Source organism: Dermacentor albipictus, chromosome 8 (assembly GCF_038994185.2).
Source record: "Dermacentor albipictus isolate Rhodes 1998 colony chromosome 8, USDA_Dalb.pri_finalv2, whole genome shotgun sequence".
NCBI lineage: Eukaryota > Metazoa > Arthropoda > Arachnida > Ixodida > Ixodidae > Dermacentor > Dermacentor albipictus.
In genome coordinates, this window is record NC_091828.1 from 113,953,363 (window position 1) to 113,967,004 (window position 13,642).

At 50.9% G+C, this 13,642-nt stretch overlaps 2 protein-coding genes across 2 annotated transcripts in view; both read left to right on the forward strand.

The window, feature by feature from the left end:
- LOC135920126 (fatty acid synthase-like) overlaps positions 1-666 on the forward strand; it is an 80,521-nt gene extending 79,855 nt beyond the window's left edge. Inside the window, exons 26-27 of the mRNA XM_070524683.1 lie at positions 37-297; positions 631-666. Of these exons, the coding sequence (XP_070380784.1) occupies positions 37-297; positions 631-666 (297 nt within the window). The remainder of the gene's footprint in view (positions 1-36; positions 298-630) is intronic.
- A 657-nt stretch (positions 667-1,323) lies between these two features.
- Positions 1,324-5,578, forward strand: LOC139048548 (fatty acid synthase-like). The gene is made up of 2 exons (XM_070522966.1): positions 1,324-1,689; positions 5,362-5,578. Exons 1-2 carry the CDS (start codon positions 1,549-1,551, stop codon positions 5,488-5,490), a joined length of 270 nt encoding a protein of 89 aa, XP_070379067.1. The 5' UTR covers positions 1,324-1,548; the 3' UTR covers positions 5,491-5,578.
- Positions 5,579-13,642: the final 8,064 nt, after the last annotated feature.

A 13,642-nucleotide genomic window follows, 5' to 3' on the forward strand; every position in this document is an offset into this window, starting at 1 on the left:
TAATGTGTGTACACCCGCCTGCTCGCAACCCTGCAGAGGCTGCGCGAAGTACAGCCGGAAGGGCCGTACCACCTGGCTGGCTACTCGTTCGGCGCCACGCTGGCCTTCGAAGTGGCCGTGCAGCTTCAGGCCTCCGGCGAGTCCGTGGGCAGCCTGACCTTCCTGGACGGAGCGCCTCGTTTTGTGGACATGTACTCCGCCCACCGGAGGTCGCACTCCTCGACCAGCAGAGAGGAGCAAGAGACGGACTTCTTCGTTGGGTTCCTCGTCCAGTACGTTAACCTCGACGTTTCTCGGGTGAGCAAAAAGAAAGGTCACGCCACGTCACATGACTTACTCCCCCTCGGTATACGTACGCAAGAGCCACGTCACACGTGACCCTTGTGTGCGGAGTGGGAACCAATAAACCCAGCATACTTCGAATTACATCAAACGTCGCATGAACACCAAAACCGGCTATTTTCTTGGAGTTTATGCATATGTGTAGTATGGCCTTATTAGTGTCGCGGAGCGGGCATGGGTCGGTCGATTGCGGAGGAGGTTACCAGCGAGTCTCATACCTTATCTTCTTGTTGTTTTTTGTACACCCTTTGTAAAGCTGACAACTAAATGCTTGATTGAATGACTCAGTGGCTAGCTGGCTGCCTGTCTGGCTCACTGGCTTGATTGATCAAGTGTTTGGCTGATTGGTTGTTTGAGTGAGTGCTTGAGAGCACCTACCGCGCGTCAAGTGCGCGTGTTTTTTTTTTGTTTTTTTACAAAACGCCGAAATTCGCCCGTCGTGCGAATGGCTCCTTCACAAAAATGGTAACGTCGCAATACGGATTTAAACTGCGCCGAACCTTCGCGATATATACGTCTGCTATATATATTGTCACGTGGTAGTGACGGTGAAGAAAGAAGCAATAACACAGTAGCAATACTGTGAACGAGAAAACGAACTTTTATTGGGCGAACCTGTGCCCACAACAACAGGCTACACTTATAGCACAACGATAGCGGCGAACACGGTCGGCGATCGTCGGAAAAACTGATCAGCGGGTCAAGCGCGTCGGCTTTTATAGATCAGTCGTCGAATGTTCCAGATTAACTGATGGGACCCGCGTGTCTTCCACAAAGTTCTACACCATTCGTGTCACGCGATGAAATCTGATAACACAAGGTTCGGCGACAACAGACACGCGGATAGAAGCGTCGATAACTTTCCAGAAACGTCGGACACATGCAGGCGCGTCCCTCGCTCTGCGATTACAGTTGTTAAGCGGCGAAACGTGGTTGCCCGATAAAGATAAGTACACGTGTCAATATATACTTCACAACGCGCGCGCATAGTCCATTCTTCGTTCGACGTCCCGTCTTTCTGCGCGCGAAAGTATCTGACAGAGCATTTGGTGCTGGGCCTCGAGGGGCTCGTCCCCCTTTCGCTCGCAGGTGAGAAGCCGGCTGAGCGAGCATTCGAGCTACGAGACGAAGCAGGAGGCGGCCATCGACATCCTTCTCGACGCCCGCCCCGACGCGCGAGCCAGCCGCGAGGCCGTGGCCGCTGCCATGCGCCTCTTCTACGAGTTCCTCCGGGCGGGCGCCGCGTACCAGCCGCAAAGAAAGTACCGCGGCGACGTGCTGCTCGTCAAGCCGCGCCAGCTGCTCAAGACAACACCGGACCTGCCGCACGACTACGGCATCCAGGAGGTATGCGCAGGGGAGCGATCTCGACTGCATAGTTTCGGATTGTAGCGCGAAGTGACAAAAAACGCGCAGACTAAGAAGAAGACAGGACGGAGCGCTCGTCCTGTCTTCTTCTAGTGTGTGTGTTTTCGTCACTTCGCGCTACAACCCGAAAATATGTTACCATATCAACTCGCACAACTCTCTGTCCTTTTGCATTAGGTCTCGATTGCCTCGAGCCTGTGTACACCAAAGGGAGCTCAACTCAAAGCTCTTTCTCGAGTAGGCCTAGCAGAGTCACGGAATGTGCTCCAACGTGAAGGAGAGCAGAAAAAAATTTGGAGGACGCTTAAGCTTCGCCTTCAAGAGTGGAACGCGATAGCGTTATCCCACCCCGTTCGCACCGCCCACCCATTCGCTCGGCATGCTCTTGAGTCGCACAAAGACGAAACGTGCGCCTGAGCAAGCGGAACGAACCAAAGAACTCGGTGTCTCGGAGGGAGAAACGATCTACGCGAGCCAAACGTCGTGATCGGCACGGACAGCCGGGCCGCGACGGGCCGTGAAGGCGGACGCGATCATGGGGCTGACGCCTCGATGGGGTCGTCCTGTATCACGCTTGAGAGCAACACGCAGAAGCACGACTTCTCGCCAGCAGCACGGCACACATCGCCGGGGACGCTTTCCCACCAGACGCGCTACGGCGCAGCGATCACGTCAGAGGCGTCCCGCATCGGACGCTGCACCTAGGAATAGCGCTGTGAGCGGAAAGAGGAGCCGCGTCGCCTAAACACGAGGGTTCGAGTGACGCACGCTGGAAGTTGGAAGGGGGGAAAACGAGAAAACTAATTAAACGCAAGGGTATTGGGCATCCTCGCACCGTTCCCCGCACTGCCCCAATGCGCTCAAACAAGACAAAGGGGAGACGCGGCCGAGTGGCGCGCCACCTGTCGGGGCAGCGCCGTACATTGCGAGGAGGGGGTCTTCTGTGTTTGCCGCAAGATGGCTCTGCGTGTGCGCCAAGCGCAGAAAAAGTCTAGCGGGAACGTACTTCGCTACTCGTTTAACTGCGACTTCTGCAATTTACATGCTCATAATTAGCGATATACACCGCAGTATAACTTTCTGCGACACGTTTCTAAGGCAATACCGCATTCGCTAGAGGTGCTTTTGTACCGATTTGAAGCATCGAACTCATGGCTGAATGGTAGCGTCTCCGGAGACCCTGGTTCTATTCCCACCCAGCCCATCTTGCAAGTTGTTTTTATTTATGAATTGCCTTCCGCCATTTTTCGCTCACGGCCAACGCCGACGACGACACCAGCTTTTCTGCGACACGAGCTCTTTAACGCTATCGCGTTAAATACGCCGATTGGAGCACAGCGGTTACCCTTGGACTAAAGACGACGCTGCGCTTTAGTAAGCATGACCTCCGAGATCTGGTGTCACCTGTGGTTTTTCAGCCCGATACTATTGGCTATGTATAAGGGCTGACGCTTATTCTTACGAGGGTTGCTTGATCTGTACTCCTGAACTTCGGCGATTTGGAGTAGTTGACCAGACCAACTGCTTACAAAAATGGATTCTAAATAATCGCGGAGTAGTGTCATTAGAGAACGGTCGCCATTCCAGTCGATAGGCGGCGCTGCCATTCATTTTTTTCATTGCAGTGGTAAGCAGTGCTTAGAGTAGGACAACAATGTAAACATTGAGATAGGAAGAACAATATTAAAAAGGAAATTGTCTACAATGATTGGAGGGGCGTTGCACTTGTTCTTTTCGGGGGCGGACTATAGGGGAAGCTGTCTGAGAACCCCAAATTATAAAAGAAGATTCTGTGGATGCCATGCAACAGGACTGGGGAGATAATTTTGGGTATCTTTGAACGACATAATGCACCAATCTAAAAGTTGACAAAGTTCTACTCGCCGTTCATGAAGCCTAGGGGCTTAAGGACAGTAATCAGAGGGTAAACACTAGCGCAGTATAAGCCTAAAGAAGGGTCGTTTGGTATATTGATGGCGCACAGGTATATACGAGAAACCGTGAGACGTCGAACGAAAATAGGTGCATAGTGTGAGGATGGTATAATGATGCGCTTAGTATTAGCAGCAATTGAGCAGTTGGAATTCAAACGTATTCAAAGATATTAAAGTTGAGTATGAGCTTTATTCGTGTGCTGGAGTGTTGCAGAACATGCCACCACCGCGTTTCACAGGGGACTTCACTCATAATCGTCATCATTATCATTGTTAACTTGTGCCAACATAGTGTGTTGAAGTGAACAACTGTTCACACTGTATACGGGGGGGGGGGGGTAGGGAAGGGGGCAATGGGCTTCTCGCATACCCACACGAGTAGTCGTGAGGTAAGGCGTGAGAGGAGCACGTGTCAACATAAGCCGCAGCTTCTTCTATGGAGTACTTAGTTTGCACTGCTTTGGCAAGTCTGCACCATACCTGCAACCATGCCGTTCAACAAGGGACGGGATTTCAGGCTTACGCCATCGTCTGTATGCGGGATAGGACGGTAATTTTGCAAATTGTGTAGCGACTTCTGTCTTATTGTCAATAGAAATTCTGAACATCGCCCCCTCCCCCGGCGAACTCGGACTCCTTTGGCCACTCGCAGAGGCAATTTCGACTCGGAAAACCTTTTCACGCTTTTCTAACACTGATAACCATTTAGGTTTTTTTCAGCGATGGTGATGACCGCCGTGGCGGCCGTACTCTTTGCAACGGATCGCCATTGTTTGTGCCCTCACTGGTTAGGCAAATACCTTTAAAACTAAAAAAACTAATAATACCAAACACAAACATTAAGCGAAGAAGGTGATGTTCATTTTAAGCCTGAAATGCTTTTAGCTCCCTTTGTCGGCGACTTTCAAGTGAGCTTGAGCCAAAAAGCCAGAGCCGTTGTCCGGGCACTCAAACGTGAACAATTGGCCAAGTTGCGAGAAGAGAACGAGATCATCCTGCCAACCAGTCAAAAACTCAAGAAAATGCGGCCTCTGACCCCTAACCCTTGCACAGGGCTGCATTACATACGTTAGTTACTGTCCAAACGAGCTACAAAAAAATATTGATTCCGAATTCTTCCTAATGTTTGTTCGCAATATCACTCAAGCTTCTAGTACGCTGGTTTTATTTGTCATTTCCAATAGCGACGTTCGAAAGGCAGATACACGGCACCATACACTTCATTGTCATCTTTTGGCGCTGAGAGAGGGTTGCCTGTTCAACGCCAGCGGTCCGTAAGTTCCGCGGCACGGGTTTTGCGCCAGCTCGAAAGATGGCGCCACGCTGCGTGACCTAGGTAGCAGCGTCCGGGGCGCTGCGGATGGCTGTTGGGCCGAGACGACACTTGCAATGATGTCAAAACAGGTTCGTGTGGTGGGGTGCGCCGTTGAGAACATGCACTATACCCATTTTTACATTGTAGCTATTATCAGCTCCAACCAATATGCTTTTCCGGTAGCCATTTCATGCTTACATATACTCTCGATTACGGGAGAGCCATACGTATTTTTTTTTCCAGAGCAGCCGAAACTGCTGTCTCCGCATTTTTATGGCCATGGCGCTGTGATTGGTCAGGCGGAATCGCAGCTGCAATGATTGTGCTTGTTGGTTTTGAGAAAACCTGCGATGTGGCGCTGTATCCTTATGTTTTTTTCTCCCTCTCTCTTCCTTTCGCCAGTGTTGTGAAGGCAATATCGAGGTCTATCTTGTGGATGGCGTTCACGAAGACTTCGTACTAGGACAGGGCGCGCGGCGATGCGCAGCAATTATCAACCGCCAGCTGCAGCGCTTTAACGAGAAGCAATGATGAAATCGCACCAACGAAGGAAATTAAGTTACCTGACACTTCCATCGGAGTAGCCCTCCATTTCGTAATAAAGCTATTAAAAAAAGCAGCACAGTGTCGTTTCTCTGTTCACTGCTCTCTTCACATTTCTCTGATGTTGATGAAACTTTGCTCGACTGAAACATACATGTCTACGTTGAGTGTCTGTAGAAGGCGATCTTTTATTTTTTTATTGCACTGGTGGAGGCATATCCTTCTGAAACAGATGGAAGCCTACGGCAATAATAGATATTCAAATGGGTTATTGTTAACGACTGGTACGTTGTGAACGAAAAGAATAAACATTTCTTTTTTCCTTTCATTGTTCAAATACCAGTTAGATACCAAAAGCATCATTTCAGCCTTTGTGGAACAAGTCACAGCCTCGGCATGTTTGTTGTAGAAACGGATGCCCTGGATTCTGCTGAGTCGTTCTGCTAGACCGATCATCGCCACATTAAAGAGTATAAGGGCGAGATGACCGAGCCTTGGGGTGTGCCTTTGCGTGGGGTGGTGAAGACATCACTCCTCAACTCCCCTAGTCCCACTGTGGCCGTTCTGTTGGTCAGGAAGTCTTTGACGTAGTCATGGATTCTTCTCCCGCAGTTGGCACGCGATGTACGCAGACGACATCATGGTCTGGGTGAACCATGGACCCCTGGGAGAGAAACAGGAGAAGCTACAACAAGTAGCAAGCTGCATAGAAAGATACGTGAAGGAAAGAGAACTAGCCTGCTCTACAGAGAAGTCTGAGTTACTGAGGGTGGGAAGGCACCCCACTATAATGCACCACTCGAGGTGAAACTGGAGGGGCAAAACATCTCGGAGAGGAACATGATAAGAGTCCTGGGATAGTGGCTACAAGCAAGCAGGAAATGCAGTCACACACTCAGCCTGCTCAGTAAGTCGGCTGAACAGGTAGGCAGAATGATAACCAGAGTCTCCCACCGAAGGCACGGGATGAAAGAAGACGACATGCTAAAACTCGTCAGAAGCCTCATAGTCAGCAGGGTAATCTACTCGCTGCCATACCACCCCATGATCAAGAGCGAAACGGAACACGCAGAGACAATCATGCGGAAGGCCTACAAGACGGCACTCCACCTACCAAGAGACACACCGAACGACAAGCTGCTACAGCTAGGGATTAGCAACACCTTCGCCGAACTGGCAGAAGCACAGCTTGGAGCACAGTTTCACCGACTCAGGGACACGGCTACCGGAAGAGCACTCCAGACAAGGTTAGGTCGCGACCCAAGGAGGCATCTCGATCGGTCCGCCGATATACCCGACGAGATCCGTAAGACCCTGCAGGTCAATCCCATTCCGGAAAACATGGATCCAAATCTCCACGCGGCCAGAAGGCAGGCGCGGGCAGATAATGTGGAAAGGCATTTAGCCAAACTAGAAAACACGGTTTTCACGGATGCAACACTGTATCCATGGAATGGACATACAGTTTATTCCATACAGACATACAGAATATTCCTACAGACATACAGAATAGACAGTCGAATGGCGGCGGGCTCCGTGAACCTGTGTGTGTGTGTGTGTGTGTGTGCGTGCGCGTGCGTGTGCGTGCGTGCGTGTGTGTGTGTGTGTGTGTGTGCGCGTGTGCGTGTGTGCGTGTGTGTGTGTGTGTGTGTGTGTGTGTGTGTAAGCCTTCGCGCAAAGAGGCGGCCGTTTCTGTCACCTGGGTATCGGGGGAGGACCGAGTGTTTATAAACCGCTGTTGTGTGGATGCTCAACACTCTCTCTCAAGCAGTCATGTAAAACTGACGTACTTTTCTAAGCAGTCATGCTAGACTGATGTAGATACTGTAAATAAACCCATATTCCTCGTTCTCGATGAGAAGCAGTCCTTCCCTTCATCAACGTCCTCAGCGTGGATAAGTTGGACGACGGCATGGGCCAGCTACCTTCTAATTCATGCCGGACTACAATCTTGACAACGGGTTACGAGCGATGGGATTGAGCCCCCAATCCTGACAAGCTTCATCGGCCTTTGTTCGTACTTCCGCCATTTCGTGATAAATTTCGCGGCCATAGCACGACCACTAACCGAGCTTTTGAAAAAAAGACGCCCCTTTCTAGCGGGGCGATAACTCTGCATTCTCGCATCTACTCAACCTTCTCACAACACCTCCCGTTCTGGCCCATTTCGATCCTTCTGCGTCTACTGATGTCCGTACTGATGTCAGCGGTCACGGAATTGGCGCAGTACTGGCACAGCACCAGCGCGGCAACGACCGTGTTATCGCTTACGCCAGCAGGCTCCTCTCCCCCTCGGAGCGCAACTATTCCATCACTGAGCGTGAGTGTCTGGCCCTAGTTTGGGCGGTTGCGAAGTTCCGCCCATACTTATATGGCCGACCCTTTTCCGTTGTCACAGACCATCACGCGCTTTGCTGGTTATGCTCACTGAAAGATCCTACAGGAAGACTTGGTCGCTGGGCCTTACGCCTCCAAGAATCCGTATACTGTCACCTACACATCTGGCCGACTACACAAGGACGCTGACTGCCTGTCTCGCTACCCGGTAGACGAGCCTGACGACGCTGACAGTAGTGCCGCCAACTGCATTTTCTCTGTGTCTGCCTTCGCTAACATAGCCGATGAGCAGTACCGAGACCCATCGCTGCGAGCACTCATCGAGCGTCTGCGCTCTACACCTATCGACGCATCCGTTCGCCGATATGTCCTCCAGGGCGGCATTCTGTGCCGAAGGAACTTCCTCCCTGACGGATCTGATATTCTTCGTGCCAAAACATCTACGACAGACTGTTCTCTTTGAGATGCATGACGCACCCACTGCAGGACTTCTTGGGGTAACCCGCACGTACGACCGCGTCCGCCGCCGCTTCTAATGGCCTGGTCTCGCTCGCTCCGTCCGACGCTATGTTGCTGCCTGTGATCCCTGCCAGCGTCGGAAAACACCTCAGGTGCTACCTGCCGGTCATCTCCAGCCGATCACCGTTCTTTCGTGTTGGATTAGACCTCCTCGGTCCCTTTCCCACGTCATCCTCTGGGAACAAATGGGTAGCCGTCGCAACTGATTACGCCACCCGATACGCTATCACGCGGGCTCTCCCTACCAGTTGCGCCACTGACGTCGCGGACTTTCTCTTGCGTGACATTATCTTACTTCATGGCGCCCCGTGACAGCTGCTTACTGACCGTGGTCGCAACTTCCTCTCGAAAGTTATCCCCGACATTGTGCGTTCCTGCTCCATTCAACACAAGCTGACTACCTCATACCATCCTCAAGCCAATGGCCTGACAGAGCGGTTAAACCGTACTCTTACCGATATGCTGTCCAAGTACGTTTCCAAGGACCACCACGACTGGGACATTGCCATTCCTTACGTCACATTTGCGTACAATTCTTCCCGGCACGACACCGCCGGATTTTCTCCATTTTACCTACTGTACGATCGCGAACGGACCTTGCCCCTGGACACGGCACTTCCTCCTGCAGCGATCTGAACAAGCGAGTATGCGCCCGACGCCATCGCCCTCGCCCACCATGCATGCCAGCTTGCCCGTGCTCGACTGACGGCCTCACAAACCGCTCAGCAGCGTCAGTACAACGCCCGCCACCATGACGTACAGCTTTCGCCCGGTGCGCTCGTGCTCCTGTGGTCGCCCTCTCGTCACGTCGGACTTTCGGAAAAAGCTCCTTTCGCGATACACAGGGCCCTACCGCGTGCTGCGCCAGGTGACACCTGTGACGCACGACATTGCTCCTGTGAGTTCAACCTCGTCTTCTACTCCGGCATCTAGTGATGTCGTGCACGTCAGTAAGCTCAAGACCTACTACACTGCTTCTGAGTCCGGCGTTTAGTCGCTCCGGGACGGCGCTTTTGCCGCCGGGGGTAGTGCGACGGAACAGTATTGGCGATGACGAAGAGGTGAGCAGTGTGAAGACGACGAGGACGATTGAAGACTAGCGCAGGCTGTTGCCTCTTGGCCAAGTGCGGCGTATTCCCTTGTAAATATACTTGTATATAGCTTTTCGTCTGCGTCTTCCTACGTAACGATATAGAAGCACGAACTTCATAAATTAATAGCTCTGCATCAAGAACAGATATCGCGGTTCTGTAAGCGGCATTCACTAGATCATTGAAATCGGACGTATTCGATACGTCATTTTACATCTTACGTGAATTTGTTACGTTGTTTACAAGGGTTCTGCAAAAGCTATATTTCCATATTGCTAAATTTTTTTGACCTTCATGTGTAACATATCCATTTTGTCCGCTTTAGATGTATTATTAGTTGCAATTCACAGAATTGTATTATCATTTCTTCTTGCCGAGTTACAGAGTTGTAAACTTGATAGTTTCTGTTTCCGAAAATTTTCGATTTTGCCACTTCTTAATGAAAAAATTGACGACCTAAAAAAAATTCCGAACCAACAGTCACTAAATTTTACGTTTTTCTTTTTAGATGCAACAAAACCCCGCCAAATTCGGTGCAGTGGTCGCCGAGAAAAGCGAATTCGCCTTTTACATGTATTTAGATGGGAACACCCGAGCTAAAGTTTTCTCTTAACGCTGTCGCGTTAAAACCCTGAACTTAAAAAGCACGGACGGGACGCACACACCTTACCCGCCGTGAGCATGCGCAGTACGCGAATACGCGAGGTCAACGCAAGGCGGCAATGCCGACAAGACCCTGTGCTTCAAGCCGATGCTGCTCGCTGTCATCGGGTTATTTGTGTTCATGTGTCTAGTACACACACGAGAGAAGAAAAGGAACTGATGGGCTCGATTTTATTAATCATGAACACGTAAAGCCAACAGACAATGAAGCCAAGGAAAAGCATCGGGGAAATTAACTGTAGTCTAAATTGGAATGTATAAAATAATGAGGAAAAGGGGAAACGAAAGTGCACGAAAAAGACAACTTGTCGCCGTTTATTCATTGCGAGGGTCTCGAATCTGGCAGCCTCGATGTCATTAGTCAACATTCGAGGGTTTATCAGCCCCATGTCTGCTTGCCCAAGATCACGTGCTACCTGACGCACTCGAGCAAAAAAAGAAAAAAAAAGGACGTTCCCCATCCGCCCACCTTGGCTCTGAGTGGCGCTGGCTAACAGATCCTAGGACTAGATCTAGTAAACATAAAATACCTAAGTGGTGGTGGTGGTGGTGATGCGCTAAATATGCTTGTCACGTCTTTTTCGACGGTCCTTTCTCTCGCAGAGACGTGACGAAATTGAGTGACATTTCCTTGCGTATACTACACCAGGGCCTTTCGGGTATAGGCCATAGCTGTTCGACCCGTTCGCGAGGAAATCCTCTTCTTCCCCACGTTGTCCAGAAGTTGTGGTGTTCAGCAAGATGACCAACGTAGATCTCTCGTCAACCGGAACCAATCACCCGCCGTGTTTGCTCAGTGGCTATGGAGTTAGGCTGCCGAGCACGAGGTCGCGGGATCGAATCCCGGCCACGGCGGCCGCATTTCGATCGGGGCGAAAACACCCGTGTACACATACTTGGATTTGGGTGCCCGTTAAAGAAACCCAGGTGGTCGAAGTTTCCGGAGCCCTCCACTACGGCGCGGCTCATAATCGGATTGTGGCTTCGGCACGTAAAACCCCATAATTCATTTTTTATGCGAAGCATATTACGAGAGCTCAACCCAGCTCCTCAGGCGCGGCGGTGTCGCCTTCAATGACCTTTGACCCCATGCCATACCACGTGACACCGTGACGTCACGACACAGGAGAAACGGGGCTCCAACTCGCGCCGTTGCTCGCGGCGTCGCGGCGGTATATAAGCAGCTGCGCTTGTGTCTAGGTGGCTTTGGCTCAACTCTTGCAAGATGGGCTGGGTGGGAATCGAACCAGGGTCTCCGGAGTGTGAGACGGAGACGCTACCACTGAGCCACGAGTACGATGCTTCAAAGCGGTACAAAAGCGCCTCTAGTGAATGCGGTGTTGCCTTAGAAACGAGCTGTTTCTAAGGCTCAGGCGTGCGTCGCTTGCTCAGGCGCACATTTCGTTGCCACGCCGAACGCTGCGTTGCTCGACGCTCACCGCGTCCAATGCGGGGCGCGTAGTCGCTGCGCCGTAGCCCACTGTCTTACACCCCGTGGCGGGTCGACGGGAACGCTGTCGCGTTCCACTCTTGAAGGCGAAGCAGAGTAACGCATGAGTTGTTTCTTCGTCTAGCCGAACCAAATATAGCCAAGCAACAGCAGTTCACCAGGCAAAAAAGTGGTTCAACAACTAAAATAAAATCTAGTATGCTTCGCATCCTGGGCTTAACCTTAGCTAAGCCACAGCCATTTTTTTTTTAAAACCCGGAACCAAGCAAGACACGACGGCGGCTAGCTGTCCGCGCAAGGTTGACACATTTGGCGACGCTCCAGCGCGTTCTGTAATAAGCGAGCTGCTTAACGTTCGCGCCATTTTCCTCCTCTCCTGTCGTCTGCACAAACATCGGGGGTCACGTGGGCCATACGTGGGCGAACCTATATAAGCGGCTAGGAAAAGCGGTTGCCTGGAGCCAGTTGCGAGGGCGCGCGGAGGTGTGATTAGTATGCGGACCGCAGAATCCCTGCGCGGGGTTCGCCCATTCGTTTCCCTTTTGCCACTTCTTTGTCATACTGCTTCGAAGGAACTTTGTTTCATATTCCTGTTGCGTCATGCTCTGCTCCGTCTTTCAAAGTTGCGACACGACTTCATCCGGTGCTTCGCTGTAACGGCGTCGGATCGCTTCCGCACGCTAACTTCCCTGTTCACTGTAATATAAGTTACACCCTAAAAAGTGAAAAGGGTGTAAATGTGTCCATAACTCCCATCCTTAGGGTGTTATCTATACAACGCACACCCTAATGGTGTGAGTTATAGACACATTTACACCCTTTTTCACTTTTTAGGGTGTAAATATTTTAGAGTGTTGGTCGCTTTGGTGCCCACGTTAGTTTGCCTCACGTTAGAGCTAAAACTGCTAATGAATGCACAAAATTTCATGCAAATTATAGGGAAGCGAGAACTGGACAAAGGCAAAAATAAAAGGCACGCGCGCACGCACGCACGCGCACTCATACACGCGCATATACCCACACATAAGTGTGCTGCTTCCGGTTGCTTATTCTTGTCACCATACGCTACGGACGCAAGCGGAAGCAGAACGCGTCAGTGCGCGTTCAGTAGCGGGAAGCCAGGAACAACTGACAAATGATTGTACCTACGCAGCCCGTGCTGGCACGCGAAGAAAAGCTAGTTGTTTTAGCTTGCACTCACCGTGGTTGCTTAGTGGCTATATGGTGTTGGGCTGTCAAGAACGAGGTCGCGGGATCGAATCCCGTCCCCGGCGGCCGCATTTCGATGGGACCGAAATCCGAGACCACCCGTGTACTTAGGTTTAGGTGCGCGTTAAAGCACCACAGGTGGCCCAAATCTCTGCAGTCCTATACGGCGTGCCTCTGAACAGATCGTTGTTTTGGTACGTAAACCACGAAGAAATATTTTTTTTTTTAGCAATAGAAGGTATGCTTGCACACGTGGTACTACGTTTTTTCTATCGCTTCCGCATCAGTTCTGTTGTCTCTCCTGTATATACGCCGATTGTCGCCTCGGCCAACGATTCCGCAAATTTCGAAGAACGCTTGACGGTCGTACCACTTAGATATCACTGCGATAAAACCACCGTCTATTTCTTTTTTCTACTTTTTAAGTTGCAAAATGCTTTCGCACCAGATCATTCAGGCACCGCCCCCTAATGGATCTCAATTGATCTGACGAAAGACGGAAGCAATCGGAGATCGCTGGGAGGAGTGGTCTTCGTCGTGCAGGGGGCATAGGGAATGATGATGATGATGAATAGTTATGCAGGAATGAAACGGGAGAATTAACCTTACCATGTTTCTTCCTGCCATATATGATTTTCTCTGCGCACGCCTCTCACTGACCATTCTTCCCTCGACAAACATTAAGCATCGCCATCATCGTGGTGACGTCACAGCGTCGGCGTCTCCCAGTGTTCAATCCGCATGGCCTGCTGTCTGCGTTTCGCCATACATAATTGCGTACGCGTATTCGGTAAACGTAAACACTGCGTGGGATTACCCGCTGTATACGATGGCAACGAAAACAACTGTAAGCATCGCATTAAGGTTTATA